At 35.9% G+C, this 21,948-nt stretch overlaps 1 protein-coding gene and 1 long non-coding RNA gene across 2 annotated transcripts; both read left to right on the forward strand.

Annotated features, from left to right (window-relative positions):
* The first annotated feature begins 2,564 nt into the window (after nucleotides 1–2,564).
* Nucleotides 2,565–4,854, forward strand: LOC127182801 (uncharacterized). Its single transcript, XR_007829958.1, has 3 exons — nucleotides 2,565–2,790; nucleotides 3,370–3,472; nucleotides 4,413–4,854. It is a non-coding gene; the product is annotated as an uncharacterized LOC127182801 (long non-coding RNA).
* Nucleotides 4,855–6,494: 1,640 nt separating this feature from the next.
* Nucleotides 6,495–19,693, forward strand: cd164 (CD164 molecule, sialomucin). Its single transcript, XM_051138726.1, has 6 exons — nucleotides 6,495–6,669; nucleotides 8,463–8,537; nucleotides 15,778–15,846; nucleotides 16,001–16,072; nucleotides 16,283–16,339; nucleotides 16,419–19,693. The coding sequence occupies exons 1-6, from the start codon at nucleotides 6,594–6,596 to the stop codon at nucleotides 16,577–16,579; spliced, it is 510 nt and encodes a 169-aa protein (XP_050994683.1). The 5' UTR covers nucleotides 6,495–6,593; the 3' UTR covers nucleotides 16,580–19,693.
* The last annotated feature ends 2,255 nt before the right edge of the window (nucleotides 19,694–21,948 follow it).

The raw sequence follows: 21,948 nt of genomic DNA on the forward strand, positions 1-21,948 counted from the left end.
ATTCAAATACACAGGCCAGATTTGGAACGCCTGTCATTAATGAAGTCCTACACGTTGGCCGGATGTTCATGGAGTGGCTAATTCAATTATGCTGTCAGCTTCTCTGTAGAGAATCTTGGCCCACTTATACACTTTTTACCACCCATTCCACAGAATACTGTAGATTTTAAATTGGCATGCTTTATATATGATGCAAGATCATTAACTAATTTTGCAAATAGTTGCATACATTTGCATCAGAAAAATCTGTAGTGGAAAGGGATTGTGGGCTGCAAAAGCTTTGAAATACTTCAAAAATTCCCTGGAAATAATGCTTTAGACACATTTAGACTTAGGAGATATATACAACCAATCAAAAGTTTTTGAACAGTAAGATTTTTAATGTTTTTAAAGAAGTCTCTGCTGCTTACAAAGCCTGCATTTATTTTATCCAAATTACAGCAAAACAGTTACATTTTGAAATATTTTTAATATTTGAAATAACTGTTTTCGATTTGTATATTTTAAAAATCTGATTATTCCTTTGATCAAAGCTAAATTTTCAGCATTACTCCAGTCTTCAGTGTCATATGCAGTGTTGGGGAGTAACTAGTTACATGTAACGGAATTATGTAATTTAATTACAAAATAAATGTAACTGTAATTAGTTAGTTACTGAGAAAAAATGTGTAAATAAATTAGTTACTTTTGGAAATGTTAATGATTACAAAGGGGGTTACATCTTAAATTTGTTTCACACACCTATGTACAGATTTAATTGACTTTTCCAAAATTGCACTGTGCCTGCTCTAAAATGAGGCACCGATGTTTCAGGAGTTTAGGACACAGAATAGCAGACACCAATGTTTCAGGAGTTTCAACCAATCAAAAGATTGGTTGAAACATTGTTGCCTTAGAATTATAAGGTTCTATCTGACATTTTTGTCAAAATTGAGTTATTCACATACTCTTATTCGACATTTTGGGCCTTTTTTTTTTTTTTTTAGAAAACAAAAATGGTTCTATCTACAGAAGTCTGTGGAATGCAAAAACTCTGAAGCTCAATATCTCAGAAGTGCTCAGAATGCAGAGAGAATCTTAGAATTCTAAGGCGACGACATGCTTATTCTTAAATGTTTTATTTCCTATTTGGGTTTAAGCATATACTTTATTTATTTTTTTTCCTGTCATTTAATTTCATCATAGCTATATAACTATCTTTTGTTATGATTTCAAATCTGTATTTAACCTCAGAATGATCTCAAAGTGAATAAGAGATGTTAAGTCTGAATTTGTGTGGCTGTGCTTTAAATTAAATTATCACATGACTTTGTGGAATGCTTCATTCTGATTGGTCAGTCATGACATTCCAAGGTATGTTATTCCCCGATAACAACTGGTAAAAGCTAATAACTCAAACTCATCCGGATTTATCAGACTCATAAGTCGGCGTTATACGCTTGATAGTTTTTCTTGGTGGAAGCTTTGCGTTTGGTTAGCTAATAAAATATTAAAACTCAATATTAACTCAATATTAATATTTCTGTCAACTTGCTAGCAACTGATTTCTTCTTGGAAGCTTTGCGTTCAAATATTTAAACTCAGATCAGTGTTTCATGTCTATTTATTTACTTTTGTGGCAAGCAGCTGTGTTTTAAGTCAGATAATGTACATCCAGCCAGTTGTTATTGCAAAATAAAGATGTATATTATCCCTTACTTATTATAATCTGAATTCAAGTGATGAAGGATTTTGTAAGTCACAGTAATCAGTGTTGAGTGCTACTGTAAGGTTAACTCTGCCTGGTTTAAATGTTTCAAAATGATTAACTAAATTAGAAAAGTAGTCAAAAAGTAATCAAATGTAATCAGTTATATTACTTTAATAAACTAATTGAAAAGTTACACTACTTTTTAAATAGTATCTGTAACCTATTACATTTCTAAAGTAACCTTCCCAAGACTGGTCACATGGTCCTTTAGAAATCATTCTAATATGCTGATTTGCTGTTCAATCAATATTTAAAACAGTTGAGTACTTTTTTTTTTCCAGGATTCTTTGATGAATAGAAAGATCCAACGATCAGCATTTATCTGAAATAAAAAGCTTTTATAACCCCATACACTATACCATTCAAAAGCTTGGAGTCAGTATTTTTTTTAGGGGAAGAAATAATGGGAATTAATTATTTTCTTTAGCAAGGATGCTTTAAATTAATTAAAAGTGATGATAGACATTTGTAATGTTACGAAAGATTTCTATTTCAGATAAATGCTGTTCTTCTGAACTTTCTATTCAAAGCCACCTGAAAAAAATTATACTTGGCTGTTTTTAACATAATAATAATGATAATAATAATAAATGTTTTTGAGCAGCAAATCAGAATATTACAATGCTTTCTGAAGGATCATGTGACTGGAGTAATGATGCTAAAAATGTAGCTTTGAAATCACAAGAATGAATTACATTTTTAAAATATATTCAAATAGAAAACAGTTATTTTAAATAGTAAAAATATTTCAGAATTTTACTGTTTTTGCTGTACTTTGGATCAAATAAATGCAGGCTTGGTGAACAGAAGACACTTCTGTAAAAAACATTTCAGAATCTTACGGTTTAAAAACTTATGACTAGTAGTGTACGGTTTTATATATATTGCGATTTTATTTTATTAGGATTCTGCTTGTGATTATCTAATGGCTAAATGCTGCTTTAACATGTTTTGTTGAGTGTGGAAGAATATGGCCTGATATGGATCACGTCAGATTTAATATCTGTGGCGATTGTCATCGGCATCTTCATTTTTCAGAAGTAAGTGCAGTTTTATGTCCTTCAAGTTGTTTCTTAATGCTTTTTAATACTGGAAGCTATTTTGCTGTTTCAGTAGTGGCTTTAATCTTCAATATGACTATTTCTGTGCTCGCACACATTTGCACGAAAGCAGTCCTTGGCGTAAATGTTAGGTTGTTTTGTAGTTAGCACGCTTGCTATATCTCTGCTGGGCAGCCGGCGCTTTTCAACTGATGGTTTTGCTCTTTTCTTTTTGGCAATCTCTACTTTCCATTTTCTCTCTGTCCTCTGGTCTTTGCATGCGCCTGTCCTCCGCTGCTCACTGAAATTGCTCAGCTATCACCTGATCAGGTAATGAGAATGAATATTTTAGGATCTTGATTTGTTCTGTTTCTTACGTCTGTTTGTATTTTTCGTTCCAGTAATTATCATTCTTAGTGCTTTTATTTTAGTGTTGCTCTTTAATCCTTTTAAGTGTTCTCAGTCACTTTATCTCATCAAATATTTCAAGATCCAATACTTAATGAGCAGAACTTTGTGGCACTTTCAAAGCCTCAGAAGTGTGTTTTGTTGACCTGTGTTGTCATGTTTTTTCCTCAGGTGGAAGATGGAACGGAACTTGTAGTTTTAATCCAACGTACCGATCTGAGAAACCCATGGCTCGTAAACATTCATGATTTCACCACACTGCGTCAATGCTGCGGTGTGTGTGAGACCTGATGAATAAGATCAGAATCAACATGTTTATTCATTTGTATTAAATTTTAGTCTTTACTCTGTCATTTTTCATTCACAGTCATTTCACTGTATGTAATTCACATTTATGCCAAAATTCTTAAATAATACTCATCACGCTGTCAACGCTACACTGTCTAAGATTAATTAGCTAAAATGTTCAGCATTGTTATTTCTTTAAGGCAACGCCTGTGTATTCATTGCTTTGCACGTGCAAAGCTATATTTATATACAGTACACATGTCCCTTTTTTAACACTTCATGAAAACAGGCATAGGTTAGAAATACGGGGTAAGTTCAGTTACTGTCTGCATACTGTATGGCTTTGTAATGTTTTGTCAGAATTATGTCATTTCGTACTAAAATTGACCTTTTAAGGGCATATTTTTTTCAAGTCAATGTCTGTGACGTGCCAAATCCAACAATAGATCCGTCATTTTTATGTTGTGCATTTTCGCGCTGTTTTTTTTTTTTGTCTTTTCTCCTCAGGTAGCTGCATTAGCTTCGCTATGCACCTTACTTTAATTCTCGTGGTGTATAAGCAGTGGTGTAGTGCAGGGTAGCGCACGCGAGTAAATGCAAATATTCCCTAAAAACACCCGGTCAGAACAGTGGCGCGGGCTTCCTTTTAAATATATTTGATGATTGCGTCTAAATGCGCCCGCGCCCGCTTCGTTAATTATATGTATAATTAATTTTTGGAAATGCAAACTGATATCTCCCACTGACACACTACAGCAAAAAATAGAAATCACTGACCTAAAACAATTGTTTAGCTGGTGAAAATACTAGTGTTCCAATCATTTTGGCCACCACTGTATGAGGTGTTCAGATGTAAAAGACTAAAAATGTGCAGTTTGAAATTTTCTTCTAAGTGTCTTCAAGACTAAGTGTCGTATATTTAACAGGTGGGGACCAGCATGGTGGATTTGTGCCTTGGGGACGAGACAACGACATCCCAGACCTTCGCCTTTGTTATGGGCTGTGCCACTGAAGCGGACTCGTTGCCTGGGAATTTCTCCAGCTTGCATTATATTGATGGACATAAGTCTTCATGTGTGAATTATTATTATTTTATTTTTTTTTAAGGCCAGCAGTTTTTTTCTGGCCACTTGTAACATATTTTAAATTGTCATATGTATTGTCTGGTGGACACTTTGTTTGGCTTAGTTTTAATAGCACAATGTTTGGAACGATTGTCATTAATTTTTGAGTGTTCTGCTGCTGCAATGTTGACAAAGAATTGGAATCTACAGTGCCTAGTTTACCCAGTTTTGTGTTTTAAATTAACTGATCTACCAAAATTGTTGTTTTATGTGTCTGTAATAGTTGGATAAAATGTGTGAAAGCTGCTCCCATTTGAAAATTGTTTTAAAAAGAAATAAAACTGATGAAAATTGTTTACAGTTGCATTTTTTTTTTTTTTTTTTTTTCTAACTGTATTGCAGAAAAGCAAGAATAATTTTACATTCTTTTGTGATTATTTATTTTTATTGGTAAATATAAAGGTAGTAAGGCAATAAGACAACAAATAACCCAATGATTAGGTTATGTTTAACCCAGCAACACAGTTAACCTGACTCACTGGTTGGGTCAAATGGTTAAACCCAGCACTTGGGTCAAAACAACCCAACGCGTGTTCTGTCCCATAGTTACCCAGCGGCTGGTTAAAGGTTGGGTTATTTTATAACCCAGCACTTTTTTAGAGTGTACTAACACCAGTTTTGACACATTAGTCATTACTTGTATGCAATTTTACAGCAGTTGTTGCTTGCTGTTGGAATGTCAATGCATAATAAAATACTTTAACAAAAAATATTATTTGAATAGTTTCAGTGCACTGATTTGTGAGTGCTTGAACACAAAATATTGTATAACTGACTCAATACAACTAATTATTTGGGATCAGTCTGGATTGATCTCTTCAATATGTTCAGAGGCGTTCACCGCCTTCTGTTTCTCACCATTTTGTTCTTGCTTGTCGCTCAGTATGGACCAATTTTTATAAAAATGAATGAATTGAAAGAACAGCATGGCTTTAAACTGAATAATAATACTTTGCAGTTTGCATTTCACATATCCTTTTTGAAGAACTCAGCTGGGAGTTATAAGAAATATTGCTTTTTATGTCTCAAAAAAAAAAAAAAAAAAAAAAAAAAAAAAAAGACAAAGACACCAAGACATAAAAAAAACACATGGTTGCTCCCTATATGGCAGGAAAATAAACAGGAGATATGGACATGTGGGCATGTCCTATAAATTACTCACCAGCATTTTGTTAGGAGGACTGGTAAAGGCTAATAGGGTAAAAGTACTTTTTTTTTTTATAGTGGCTGGAACGGTCGCTCTACAAATTATTAATAAGCCAAAAAAATATTGCACACATGGTTTCGTCAGGTGAGCTTTATTTTTATACATAGCAACATTTGGAGGAAGTGTGAAGCAAACACGTGGCAATAAGAGAGTGGAATGGCTACTGTCAGGGTGAAACGAGGTCGAAACTGAGGCGGGGCTAGCGGCCCAAATATTAACGTTCGATGAGGGCTAAATAATATTCTTCATATTTAATTTAATATTATATTTTACAACGTCAAAATTTGTAAAATATCACCTAGACTGCGGTTAAAGTAGCACTGTGTTATCACGTGGTGCATGTTACTTTTCTCACCGTCTGTCAGGATGAGCCAATCACGACTGTCTGTTGAATAACTGTTATTCAACCTTTTTAATAGCAATTGTTGGTATGGGTTTCAAGTACTAATCCTAAAAATTAATACGAATTAACTAATTAATTAAACGATTACACTTTTTTTAAAAAACACAAACGTCTCCAGTCAAACACAAAACGTCCCGAGATTTGATTGCTGCTCAATGGCAGATTAATTTTTGAGCCGCCAAGCGCCCTCTGCAGGAAAGCAGTTTTATGACTCACGATTTCAAGCCACATTTGTCATCCAATGGGGAAAAGAACCAGTCACGTGATGCAAAAAGCAGGAAGCGCAGCCACATCCACAGCAGCATCGAGTGAAACTGCAGACAGCTCGACCTGAACGCCTGAACGAGGACTGAGAATAGACTAATTCGACACCATGTTTTGGAGACTTTTCTTCGTGACAATATTACTAGCCTTCTTCGGATCATTGACGAGTCAGGGACTGGCGCAGGGTGAGTGGATTTATAAGCGTTACAGTGAAACAGCGAGTCATGTTGGCACAACGCAAACCAAAACAGTCTCTGTCACGCCATCGGTTACACCTTAACTGTGATTTTAATTAGGAGTGGTTGCGATTCCAGTTCCAGTTCCATAACGGTTACATTAAGGATTCTAATTGTACTTTTGGTGAATAAATGTTGGGTAACGATTCAGTTCTTATTGCATCAACTGCCCTCGATGGTCTGTTGCCAAATGACGAGGTCATTTTAGATTTCAAAATAGCGGATGAAACTATTAAGAAATGAATTCGTTTTTTAAAAAAAGTACATGTAAATAGACCCTTTTAATGAACCGACTCATAAGAATCACTCGCACGGTAATTTGACCACCGTGCATATTTTAATCCAGTAAAAAGAACCGGTTCCCAAGAGTCGTTTAGTGAGGAGTCGAACCACTTACGTCGCTTTGTGTTTGATTCAACAAAAATACCTGATTCTTAACAATCATTTGCTTTTGAATTGAAGTATCCTGGTCGAAAGTTTCGCGCTATAGATTCAGTTGTGGTGTAGTTACAGAAATCCACGCTGTACCTTCCATACCGATAAAGGAAGGTTCGAGAACTAAAACAGTCTTTGCCGGTATTTGTTTTAAATGAGTCATTCTAAAGAACCGGTTATTGATTCCCATCCTTAGTTGTTAAACGCGGGTGTTGCACTTTGGCCTCGTTCCGATTTATTTTTTCGTGATTTAGATTTACTCTGTGTTTTCGTATTTTGCCCAATGCTAAACTCAAACTAGAAGTTATTTTTTATTTTTATTTTTTTTTACCTGTATGAAATAATGAATCACTTAACGTGTGTCTCATAATGATCGCTGGCTTGCCGCTGTTATGTAAATCAATACATGAGGATTTCTATTTTGTTGTCTTGTGGCTTTGCTTCCATTTAGATCTACTGCGTTGTGAAGATCTATATTTATCCAGAGAATCACATGTTGGCCTGTAAAATAAACCAGAGAATGCTGTCTTCAAGTCTCTCTCCCTCTCTCTGTTGGGACAAAGGCAGTGGGCACTTGGACCGTGTCTTAACTAACATCTAGTGGGCACAGGCAACAATTTTTGGGCTTCTTAAAGTCAGCAAGAAAATAAAATTCACTCATGTATTTAAAACACATTATTAATCTTACTGTGAACAGGTAATCTGTGTATATATTAAGTTTTAACCTTGCAATGTTTATTCAAAATGTCATAACTGGACCTTCTGGTGAAAATAACAGGTTTCTCTGTGGAGATCTATACAGTATATGTGTAAAAAGTGTGGAAAAAGATCTGCCGTCACTTCCGTTTCACAGCGGCTGTTTTTAAGTGACCTTGGTTTGTGTGTGATTTCCCAGAGACATCAGATCATGTTCACTTGGTCACAAGACTCATTAGTCCTCCTGCCAGTTTTTCTGTTTAGCTACTCCTCGTCGACACAATTTAAGATTAAATGTGTTGATTCACTAGCAGATAAAGATTTTAGATTGGCATATAGTGGGCATGGCTTCATTATCTTTCAGCTAGAGACCTTGAGAATATTTTACTGATTGAAATATCTTGTGGTTACTCAATGTTCCTTGTTTTCAAGTTTAAAGGCCAAGAGATAACACTGACACATACTGGCAACAAATCTAGGTCAACAGCACAAGAAACCTGTATTGGGAATGCCAGTGTGTTGCTTGAATATGACATGCTTGCTGCAAATCTCAATGATAATTTTTTTAGGCATGTGAGAAGTTATTTAATGTTTTTTTTTTCTTTTTGCAGATGACGAGTGTGGTACCACCTTGAGTTGTCAAGAATGTGGAAATAAGACTCACTGCAAGTGGATGAACTGCTCAAGTCAGTCCCTTCTCTATGTCAAATTCAAAGCTTATATGACAACTATCAACTGTTAGCAAAACAGTGTAATTCCTATAAATATATTTATATATATACACATGAATATATATGTGACCCTGGACCACAAAACCAGTCATAAGGGTAATTTTTATTTTGTTTATTTGTAAATTGAGCTGAATAAATAAGCTTTCCATTGATTTATGGTTTGTTAGAATAGGACAATATGTGGCAGAGATACAACTATTTGAAAATCCGGAATCTGAGGGTGCAAAAAATCTGAATATTGAGAAATCACCTTTAAAGTTGTCCAAATGAAGTTTTTAGCAATGCATATTACTAATCAAAAATTGATTTTTGATATATTTGCAGGAGGACATTTACAAAATATCCTCATGGAACATGATTTTTACTTAATGTCCTAATGATTTTTGGCATAAAAGAAAAATAATTTTGACCCATACAATGTATTTTTGGCTATTGCTACATATGTCCGTGCTACTTTAGACTGGTTTTATGGTCCAGGGTTGCATATACATATGAATGAACCCTAGTTAAACACACTTGAACACTTTCTGTTAAGCTTTTTCTATATTTTTTCCAAGCCAACATTTTGATCTATTCAGTATGATGCACACATGCTTCACCTGACTTATTAGTCACAGTGAATTGTCTGTTTTAGCATAGTACTCGTTTCATTAATGGTAAATGGATTTGGCCATCCAGTAGCATGTGATTTTTAAAGTTTGAATATATGGCTTTGTTTTTGCTCCAGTTTTGTTTGCTATCCAGTTGTTTTTCCCCATTACATAAGAGAAAATGAAAAGCATTACCCTTAGTTTTACAGTACCCTTATTGTAATTGCAAATTTCTACAAAATCATCTCAGATCACGGAGCACGGCTTTGAACATTGTCGCTTTTAAACACAGATCCTATAACTGTCTAAATCATTCCTAATGTGCTGTACAGATAATAGATGAGATTGTAAACCAGTGTTTGTGTGTTTGGCGGTTCATTCAGTGCTTAATGCTGGCTTCGGTCAGTGTGAGCCTGAAGTAACTGCCCTTTTATCCCTGGAGTCCTTCTCCATGCCTCTTTGCTAATGGATGACGTGAAATGAATCAGAGAGAGTAAACATACTAATGAAACGCACACACTGTTGCTATGGTGCTCGAGGCTCTTCAGGAAAAAAAAAATGAGAGAGAAAGTAAGCAGAAAGAAAGTGGCCGTATCCTTCACATTACAGCAAAAATTAAGGAATAGTAATGAAATATCTTTCATATATTGTTAAATAAAATAATTAGAGCTTTAAAGACATAGATGGTCTTGAAGGAATAGTTCAATAAAAAAATGAAAATTTTGTCATCGTGTACTCACCCTGATGTTGTTCCAAACCTGTATACGTTTCTTTCTTGCGTTGAACACAAAAGAAGATATTTTGAAGAACCAAACAGTTGTTGGTCCCCATTGACTTCCATAGAGAAATAAATACTTTGGAAGTCAATGGGAACCAACAACTGTTTGATTACCAGCATTCTTCAGAATATCCTCTTTTATGATCAGCATAAGAAAGAAACTTATACAGATTTGGAACGGCATCAGGATGAGTAAATGATGACAATTAGCATTTTTTGGGTGAATTATTTCTACAAGTTTCTATAAATTATTTCTTTTTTTTTTTTTTTTTTTTTTTTTTGGTGTTTTTGCATTTTACTTGAAAGGACAGTAGAGATATGACAGGAAGTAAGTGGGAGAGAGAGGGGGGACAGGGTCCGGAAAGGTCCACGAGGCGGGATTCGAACTCGGGACTCCCGAAGCGCAACTGCGCCACATGACGGCACACTGCCCACAAGGCTATCGGTGCTGACATAAACTATCCATTTTGAGTTTGGTTTGATTTAACATAGAATTAGAGTTATCATTCACAGTATATAAGGCGTGTTTGTTTATCCACCTTTTTCTTCCCGTAAAAGTGGGTGCGGACATTTGTAAATTTTATGGATCTGGCTTCTGATCTCATCTGTTTCCAGCTATTTTTAGCTGTACAAAACAGCCTATTTTGCTGCTTGATATTACAAATTGGTGTATCTTACCATATTATTGTAATGCATTATCTTAATCATCAACACTCTGGTTTGTAGTGCAAACAGTTTTAGCGTTTATGTACGTTGTAAGTCTTCTCGTTGTTTCCATATAGTGGATAATAGAGTTGTCAAAAGGTACCGGGTTCGGTACTTTCGGTAAAGTGTAGGCCAAGTATGGTAACCCATAATTAGAATTTTTTTCTCTGCATTTAACCCATCCAAGTGCACACACACACCATGAATATGGCAGCCTGTGAGCAAATGGGGCACAGCGCCTTGTTCAGTCGAGTGCGGTTCATTTACTCCCCCACCTACAACTCCTGACAGTAAGGAGGTTTGAACCCTCAACCTTTAGGTTACAGTATACAGTAGTCAACATTTGAAGTGGATAAAAAAAAGTTCATCAAAGTTGTCCTAAAACAAGAATGGGTATTGTTTTGGTTGTTTTGGACAACTTTGATGAAAGGTTTTAATCCACTTCAAATGTTGACTACTATATTATGCCACAGCTGCCCACACGCACTGCCATTTTGTCTTGGATGACTGTGCAGAGCATGGCATCAAGCTGAGTGCCGATTACCTTGATGCAGCCAGATCAGAGAGCAGCTTTATCAGAACTCTCTGCAGGTGGTTGAGGCATAGCAGAAGGAGGCATAACCAAAGGAGAAAGAGCAGTGAAAACAATAGTGCTTGATACATGTACATTAGGGCACATGGCAGTTCTGGCCTAATGGTTGGAGAGTCTGACTTTGACTGTAACCCAAAGTTTGTGGGTTCGATTCTTAGTACCGGCAGGAAATGTAGGTGGGGGGAGTGAATGAACAGCGCTCTGTACCCACTCAATACCCACAACTCGATACACTCTTCCACCCTCAATACCAACACTCAGCTTGACTGCAAACTCTTAACCAGTGTTTTGTTGTGAAACTTGGCAACCCTGCTCTGAACAGTCATTCATGACAAAATGGCGGTGGCAGTGGGTAAATAAGTAAAGAAAATTGAAAAAAAAAAAAAAAAAAATTATCCAAGCAACGAACCCTCAGTTGCTCCCGGGCACTACAGCAAAATTGCCAGTTGTAAGTAGCACAGGTTTAATTGTAACAATAGCCAACAATAGATTGTATGGGTCAAAAATTTTTTTTTAATTTATGCCAAAAATCATTAAAATATTAATTAAAGATCATATTCCATAAAGATATGGTGTACATTTTTTACCATAAATATTTAAACTTAATATTAATTAGTAATATGCATTGCTAAGAACTTCATTTGGACAACTTTAGAGGTGATTTTCTCAATATTTAGTGTTGTTGTTTTTTTTGCACCCTCAGATTCCAGATTTTCAAATAGTTTTATCTCGGGCAAATATTGTCCTATCCTAACAAACCATACATTAATGGAAAATATTATTTTTTTTTTTCAGCTTTCAGATGATGTATAAATCTCAATTGTAAAAAAAAAAATTGACACTTATGACTGGTTTTGTGGTCCATGGTCACATATGACATTTGGCCACGATGTTTATGCATTAGATATAAGGCTGAAACATAAACATAGGTATATAAATTGGCAAAGTGTGATTCACAATTTTGTATCACTTATTTATTTTGAAATCTGTCTTCTGGTTATTAGTTAAACAGATCATTTATCTTACACCACAATACAGTTATAAACCACTTCCTTTGAACTTTCACAGGCTTTGTTCTCGATCTTAAATTAAACATCAGCTGTCATTCTCCACATGCAGTGAGTCTGTATTGTTTCTCTAAGTACGAGAGAGTATGCTTGACAGCAAGGAGAAGTGGTCTGACGGGCCTGAGCAGGTGTACTGCCTGTAACCGCACCTCCCCCTATAACAAAGCCAGTAGCATTAGCATTGTGCTATCAGCTCCCCAGAGATGACGCGATCGGTTTACACTGATTCTGTGAAACAGCATACTGGAAATTTCTGGGTCTTTACTGCTATAGTGTAGAACAGGCGGTTAAAATGTTTCAGAGTGTTTCGATTATGGGATGCAAATCGTTTAGAGGATTTCTTATTGTGTATAGATACAAAATATGGAATAAATACTGGTGATCTGGTTTTAGGACAGGACTTTTTGATTAGTTTAGAGGGTGTTGCTACAAAGCTATGGTTGTCATGTTCAGACTAAAACAATGCTCGGGCTAAATCAACATGTTGTGACTTGAGCTATAAATAAGCTCATGTGAATTATTGACGTATGGCTTTGTGTGGGTGTAGGAGGAAGGTTAGACGACCTGGAAGGTACAATGTTTGCGCAACAAATATTTAAACGTTTCATCACATCATTTGCGTTAGACAATAATACCTATTTGCTAACCTTATCTAATATTATACTTCTGACTAAAAATCTCATGATGTACATAGTGATTCTCTTTTAGATTTGTGCCACACAGGTTCATATTCATATTATTTTACTAACAGGAAATGTATGTGGTCCTTTGGGTTGGTACACATGCACAGAGACCGAGGCACAGATGTTCACTCTGTTCTGTTAAGAATAGAATCTCAATGGCAGGTTTTTGCAGTCTAATCTGTGAAAACCAATGAAAGCAGGCTGGTTGACATCATATTCATTCATCTTATTGCTCCAGAGAGTGCTTGTGCAGTCCTTTTAAAGTAATGAACATGTATGCATTTCCCTTCAATCATTACTTGAGACCGGGTAGCTGAATTTGTTTTGCCGTCCGAACAAACTGCTGAGGGCTGAGAAGCGGTGTGGAATGTGTGGACATTTTTGCTAGTGAAGCACTTATTCAGAAAGGAAGGAATTGAAAACATCTTGGTGTTGTCATAGTATGGAATTTCAACATGAGAGTTGTACCTTTCACAAAAGCATGTGACATTTCTTTCTCTGTGTAGGCTGTTTTGAGACCATAAAGACCACAATGTACTTTCCTACACCCATCTATAGTTTAACACAGCTGTTATGGCTTTTTCTCAATGCTCAGTTCACTGAGAACCACTTCTTTTGACATAAAATACTCAAAGCCCGTCACGGTTCAGGACACTCGTATTGAAAGCGAACGCTGTTACGCTTGACTCAATATATTGTAGAGTCACAAAACAACACAAAACAAAAGTTTTATTTCTAAATTATTTAAAACATGAACTAATCAATGAATGTTTTCTGTGTGACAAGGCTTTAAAAGGAGTAGTTCACCCAAAAATGAAAATTTGTCATTTACTCACCTTCATGTCGTTCCAAACCTGTATAAGTTTCTTACTTATGTTGAACACAAAATAAGTTATTTTGAAGAACCAAACAGCTGTTGTTCTTATTTTGTAGTAGGAAAATAATTCTTCAAATAATATTCTTTTATGTTTAGCATAAGAAAGAAACTCATACAAGTTTGGAATGACATGAAGGTGAGTAAATTATGACAAAATGTTCATTTTTGGGTGAACTATTTCTATAAACTATCCATTGTGAGTTTGGTTTGATTTAATATAGTAAATGATGACAATATTTTCATTTTTTCTTTTTTGGGTGAACTATCCCTTTAAGCACATGAAGTTGAGGTCAACAGTTTACAAACACCCTGCAGAATATGCAAAAATGTTAATTATTTTACCAAAACAAGAGGGATCATCAAAAAAAAAAAAGTTATTATTTTTTTTATTTAATACTGACCTGAATAAGATGTTTCATATAAAAGACATTTACATATAGTCCACAAGAGAAAATAATAGTTGAATTTTTAAAAATTACCCTGTTTAAAAGTTTACATACTCTTTATTCTCAATAGTGTTGTTTTTTTGTTTAGTGATAGTTGTTCTTAAGTCCCTTGTTTGTCCTGAATAGTTAAACTGCTGTTCTTCTGAAAATCCTTTAGGGCCCACAATTTGGCTTTTTCAGCATATTTGTGTATTTGAACTCTCTCCAACAATAACTGTGATTTTGAGATCCATCTTTTTACACTGAGGACAACTGAGGGATTCACATGCAACTAGAGAAGATTCAAACACTTACTGATGTTCCAGAAGGAACTATGATGCATTTAAAAGCCAGGGGTGTAAACATTTAAACAGAATGAAGATGAGTACATTTTTCTTATTTTGCCTAAATATCAAATATCAGTTGCATATGAGTCCCTCAGTTGTCCTCAGTGTGAAAAGATGGATCTCTAAATCATAGTTGTTGGAAAGAGCTGTTTCGAAGAGAATTTGTGGGCCCTGAAGGATTTTTCTGAAGAACAGCGGACAGTTTAACTATTGAGGACAAATAAGGGACTCATGAACAACTATCACTTAAAAAGAAAAAAAGAAAAAAAAAAAAACAGCTGTGGATCATTCAAGTAACAACATAATATTAAGAAAGAAACTGTTGAAAAGGGTCATTTTTATATTTTCTCATGTGGAATATCCTATTCAGGTCAGTACTAAAAAAAAAAAACACGCATTTTGTATGATTCCCACTTATTTTGGTAAAATAATGAACATTTTTGCAGATTCTGCAAGGTGTATGTAAACTTTTGACCTCAACTGTATGTGTATACAGACAGTTAGTCTGTTGTGATTCTGTTGTGAAGTCAGTGACAAACATGAGGAAGACAACAGTGTCAGTAAAGTGAATTACAAAACAATGTGTAAAAATTGAATTATTGCTATCAGTAGGAATTTCAACGCTGAGCTGTCTGTCATATTTGTACACAATGCTATTCATGTGTGACGGGAGGATACTCTAAATGGAAACCAGCTGATTGTGACACAGTTTTCTGGAAAATCTTCCTGGTTTCCTCCTCTTTGTCTTTATCTCTTTCTTATGTCAGTATGACATACTGTCAGTTCTTTCTCTTATTTATGGGTCAAAACCGTTTTAAGTCAAGGAAGTGGTTTTGTGGCTTTATTTACTAATTATTTATTTATTTCAGTTACTCAGTATGGTATGTTACTTGTTTCATGTGTTACTGGTTATTAATATCAAGTTAATATTTTTTTTAACATGTTTCATAGATTTTTTTTATTTTTTTATTTCTCCACCTCCACCAAGAAATAGTTGAGAAAATATTTGAGTAGCAAATTATTATTTTTTGCATTTCAGATGCCTAGTGACTTTGTTTGGTCCTGTTTTTTTTTCTCTTCTTCATTTCCTTTTCCTTAAAATAAAGTATACATGTTTTCACTACATTTCAGGTACTTTCAAATGTGTTAATGGAAGTGCTGAGAATGCAACACTTGGCTGCGAAAGTGCGGAATGTACAGGTATGTCCTGTCCTACTATCTCAAGCTCATTTTTACATTTATAAACTGCAAAAAAATAAATTTGCAAGTTGTAAATGTTCTGTGGCATGGCCAATTGTATGTTGGGATGATGGGGGTTTAATCTGTAATCGGTTCAATTTTCTCTGAACTGCAGTGACAACACCGTCCCCGCCAGTGATCACCACCACAAATGGTACCACCACCACCACAAATGGTACAACCAATGGTACGGCCTTCCGGACTGACCTCATTTGCATTTATACACACCTCAGAATGCGTCCACTTAATTTAAAGCCCAATGTCAATTTTATTTACAGTATATATATCGCCTTTAAAAATAACATTGGTTGTCCAAAAAATATACCTGTATCAGTTCAATACAGGTCAGAGCAGGCTGTACAGTTTGATGTATTTGATTTTTACTGTTTCTGTTAAGGTACCACAACAGTCTCCACCACATCAGTTGCTCCGACTCAAAACAGCACAGTCACAAGTAAGTACAGCTCTCTCTAACAGAGTACAACACTTCCTTTATCCTTTTACGTTTAACTGACAATTTGGTCTTTTCACAGACACCACGACCATGTCGCCTACTACTTCTCCATCGAAATCATCCACATTTGATGCCGCCAGTTTCATCGGGGGAATTGTGTTAGTTCTTGGCCTTCAAGCTGTCATCTTTTTCCTCTACAAGTTCTGCAAATCCAAGGATCGCAACTACCACACCCTGTAACATGCTGCCACCTGGAGGCACCACACGGCACCACAAAACCCACACTCCGACCCAAAAAGAGAGAGAGACATTTTAAACAGATTCTGTAAAACACCCTTATGATTCCACCATGTTTAGCCTCATATTTGACATTTAATTCTTGTGATTTGAGCTTTTTGGTTCGTTAATGTTAGAGCTCTCACAAGCACTCAAGTTCATTAACACAAATACATTCTACGAGTAATGCCCCAAGTCTTTTTGAGCAGTGGCATTATGGGGTATGCAAAATGTGTCCTGTTTTCATGTACAACTACATTTTTCCAAATTATGTCCGTAAATGTTTCATAATATGACAACACGGCAATTTGTCTCCTCGATATTATGGTGTTCCCCTGAAAGGCATAAGAGGGGGCGCCCCTACGTCGCAATTTCCCAGTGTTAATTTCAGATACCCTCACTAGAACAGTGTTTTACACAGTTGGCATGACTGATGTTCTCAATATTCTAGCAAATCTATCCTCATCATTATCACCAAGTACAAAAATAATATCTGTAGAGTTCAGGACTGAATGAGCAATCTATTTCCCCTTCATTTCAAATCTGTTCTGCATTTTCATCACATAATCCTTCGGGTTGTATCTGTCTGTTGTGTGGTGTTTGATTTAAAATCTTTTTTGGCCATTCCTCTCATTAACGCCAACCAAGAGAGCCAAAATGTTTGCAATAAATTACATTCCCCAGCTTATTCCCTTACCGTTAACCATCTACAGTTAGAGAACCAGTTGTTAAAACTGGCCTCTCGCTCCTTTTTTCTCCCCCAAATGGACTGGAGTGCTGGGTAATATCAGAGCATTCTATCACTGTGGGGGACTTACCAGCCATTTTAAGTTGTACTTTAGGGAGTTTATGTGGATTTGGAAAAAAAAAAAAAGAGCTCAGCCAATCCAGTTCTACTAACAGCCGAAATGAGTCTTCAGTAGAGTTAGTTGATTCTGCCGAACATGCGAATAGAATGAGGCACTATGAGAGCGAAGGATCTATGATCCCATTCGGAATGATTGACAGTTTAGTCAAAGTGCCTTTAGGTGGAGGCAGTGGCTTGCTGCCTTAAAAGTGAGCCTTAAAAGTGTGAATGCGTTCGTGTTGGGCCTCTATCGAGGCCGGGCTCTGTGTAAGTGTGTCTGCCTGTATGTCGGTGTGTTTAAAGACACGCATGCGTGCTTGTTTCAATGAAGTAGATCTAGTGTCTGCCAGCTGGACTGATCGCTATATTATACAGAGTAGATAATTACAAATGAATTCATTTGTTGGATTAACATGTCATGTTTCCCAAAAGCTTCTCTCAGTTCTCGATTCATTTTTTTTTTTTCTTTTGCAGAAATGTCAGATTCTAGCACTCCCATTGGAACTCTTTGACCATAAACTGAATCAATATTATTATATGTAAGGCACTAAAATGTCTTAAGCTGAGGTGTACGTACGTACATAGCTCCTGATGTTTTTTTTTTTTTTTTTTTGGAATACTGTTAAATACCCTTAAGAGAACTGAAATATGACCTAGAGAAGTGCTTTGCTTATTCTGTTTTTTCTATTGCTGCAATCATTTGATGGAGTCTTAGTATAGAGCTGTGTCAGTCTCATAATTTAATGCTTCGGTTTGAGTTCTTGAAATATAGTTGAGTTTGGGTAGATTTGATTCAAACGCAGAACTGACCTACACTACGCCTAATTCCTGCCTTGCTGAGCATATTTCATTTGGTACTTTGTTCGTAAAATCATTTGTCTGGCTAGTGTGTTGGCACGTTTATAGGCCAAGTGCCTGTTTTTTTTCTTCATTCCTGTGTTATGAAATTCGAAATGTAATAATCTTGATTAGCTTGCTGCTAATAACTTCCTCTGAGAGTCGTAACGTCGTTGGCTTGGGAAGTGATTCATGTTATTTGGGTTGCAAATTTTGTAATGGCAGAAATGAATCGTTTTTGTTTGGTGCGTGCTTTCGTTTTCATCTGCTTTGACATCCTAATGTCAAAATGTTCCATTCCCAGCATTGTGTTAATTGCATGTTTCTCAGAAGATGACTGTTAAGGCCTCACTTTCTTTCTTGAACCACTCTAATTGCTTGTCCATTGTCGTATCACGGTGCTTAAATGCCAAAGGTGTCTATTTTAGCACGAGTCACTGAAAAGCTGCTATAATGCGTGCCCACAGTGTAGTCAGATGAAATCCTATTGTTTGCTCGCTTCAGCTTTGCCAAATTAAAAACACTGTTTACTTAAGCAAAGTTAATGCTGCACAGTGTTTCGATTGTAATTTCTTTTAATAATCAACAAATACACAACTCACAGTATTGTCTGTTTAGCATCAGGCTACATCCAAAGATCCCACTTAATTGCAAATGGATTTTAGCTGTGCATGCAAAGGGCTGTAAAGGATGTTATATCATCGGGTAAACTATTCATTTTAATTCCATATTCAGAGCTCAAAGTCCTCTCACACTCAGAGAATTCAATCTAACTTCTAGTCTGTGGCCTTGATTTCTTCCGCCATTATGTTTGTCTGCATGCATGCATCAGATTTCCACCGAAACAGCCATAACAATGCCATCGCTCCGAGCTAGTGTTGCATTCCTTGCTGCACCTTTTGAATATAAAGTGCCTTAATTATTTAAGATTAGACGATGAAGATTATTATTTTCATGAAGACCTGCATTCAAAGGGACTTGAACGTTTTCGAGTGAAGGTTTGGTTTACTGAAGTTGTGAGCGGAAAATGAGGTACATGGAGTATAGCATCTTGCTTGTGCCACCATTTGTTATCTAAAACCTAAGATTTAATTGAGTTATTAATTTTTTTTTTTTTTTTTTTTAAACTGTAGTTACCTTTGGCCTGTTGTCCTGTAGTGCATTTTTTATTGCTTCACATAAACATGCATATGCCCCACACATGCTCTTGTCAAAAGACGACACTTACTGTTGTGTCTGTGTCCAGAAAGTCTGCCTTAATTGTTTTATGCTCTATGTTGGTTTTATTTCTCTGGAACTCTTTCTTTTGTTCTTGTTTGCCCTCGTTTCGGATCTGCATTCGCAATTAGGTTGAAAATGTGATTAATTAATTAAAGTTTGAGTATTGTAAAACAGTTTTGAGAGTTGTTTTTTGTTGCCTGTTTCTTTAAGAAACCTTTGTGTTTGACACTTTTACACTTCTACAGCCGCTGTGGAAGTTCATTCCCACATTGAGAGTTAAAGTTTATTGCAACTTTATATCACCCAACGCAGCATTAAATCTGGTAAAGTGACTTTTTTCACAATTGTGACTTTATATCTCCTAAGTGTGACTTTTCATTATCTCACAGTAAAAGATGAGATTATTTCTTATTTTTTATGTGTAAGTCTCATAGGCCACGGTTATATAACATAAGGGTTGTTTCTTCAGTGTGAAGGTTTTTAGTGATGATTTTGGCATTTCTTTTTAAAAGCTGCTGGAGGTGATACAATTTTCTATTAATATATTTAGCTATTTTACACACAAAACATCTCATACACAACTCATATATACAGTTGAAGTCAAAAGTTTACGTACACCTTGCAGAATGTGCAAAATGTTAATTATTTTACCAAAATAAGAGGGATCATATAAAATGCATGTTATTTATTTAGTACTGACCTAAGATATTTCACACAAAAGTTATTTAATTTATAAAAAATGTACATACACTTGATTCTTAATGTGTTGTTACCTGAATGTCCCACAGCTGTTTTTGTGTGTGTGTGTGTGTGTGTGTGTGTGTATTAGTTGTTTCTGAGTCCCCGGTTTGACCTGTACAGGGGGTGGGGACTTTTGAATTTTAAGATCAGGGTAAATGTAACTTATTTTGTCTTCTGAGATACATCTTTTGCAGCTTCTGAAAGATAGTACTAAATGAAAAAAAATATGATTTTAGGCAAAATTTTAAAAATGTACACATCTTTGTTCTTTTCCAAAGTTTTCACCCCTTAATGCATTGTGTTTCCTTCTGAAGCATCAGTGAGCATTTGAACCTTCTGTAATAGTTGCATATGAGTCTCTCAGTTGTCTTCAGTGTGAAAAGATGAATCTCAAAATCATAGTCATTGTTGGAAAGGGTTCAAATACACAAAAATGCTGAAAAACCAAAAAATGTGTATGCCCTGGGGTTTTTTGAAGAACAATGGGCAGTTTAACTGTTCAGGACAAACATGGGCTCATGAACAACTATCACAAAAACACAGCTGTGGATCATTCAGGTAACAACACAGGAAAGGAAAGGAAAGGAAAGGAAAGGACGTGACATGTGGCCGAGTATGGTACTCGGTATTTGTGCTCTGCATTTAACCCATCCAAGTGCGCACACACATACCGTAAACACACACCCGGAGCAGTGGATAGCCATATTGCTATCGCTGCGGCACCGGGGAGCAGTTGGGGGTTTGGTGCCTTGCTCAAGGGACTCACCTCAGTCGTGGTATTGAGGGTGGAGAGAGTGCTGGTTCACTCCCCCCACCTTCAATCCCTGCCGGTCCTGGGACTCGAACCCGCAACCTTTCGTTACAAGCCGAGAATCAAGTGTATGTAAACTTTTGAACAGGGTCATTTTTATAAATTTTATATGATCCCTCATTATTTTAAATGTAAAATAGCTAACATTCTGCACATTCTGCAAAGTCTATGTAAACTTTTGACTTTAACTGTATGTGCTCTAGAAATAGAGGTGGAGAAACTGATATTACTTAGAATAAAGAGTCTTGAGATAAAAGTTTACAAAGGTCCAGTAAGAATTCTCGTTTTTTTTTTTTAATCCCCAGACTATATTTAATCCATTTCAATGTCACTGTGTCCTAGAAAACAGTCCTTAAAACACACTCTGTAATGTTTAACTAACAGGATATGCGCTCACCCTGAGGGTCAGCTCTGTTCTTGCTTACTTTGCATCAAATTCTTAGATTTCTTCTCTGCACAGGATGTGCACGTGTTGGGAATGTTTTTCCCCGTACCGCACTATACTGAAAAGATGACCATAAGGGTCATGAATCATTTTTTAAAAATGCAGTATTACACGAACATGCTGCATGATGAACCGCCATTGTAATAACCAGTCAAAACCAGTTAACATGCCGATGCCATCATCTAACCATAATCAAGGGTTGTGAGCACCAAGAATCAATATTATATTTTGTGTGTTGCCAGTGCTTCCTGTATTCAAATGAGTTTATGCAATTCTGATTTAATCTGTACAGTGTCGCAGAGCATAATCCAATAAGACCGTCTGAACAAAACAGAGGCCACCTTTTCTGCCTAGTTACATTTAGAATGCTTATGTTCATTTTTGTCATCTCTTTTATATGTTTCCCAAGGTGTAAACCATCAATATGGTGA

Source organism: Labeo rohita, chromosome 20 (assembly GCF_022985175.1).
Source record: "Labeo rohita strain BAU-BD-2019 chromosome 20, IGBB_LRoh.1.0, whole genome shotgun sequence".
NCBI classification, from domain to species: Eukaryota; Metazoa; Chordata; class Actinopteri; order Cypriniformes; family Cyprinidae; genus Labeo; species Labeo rohita.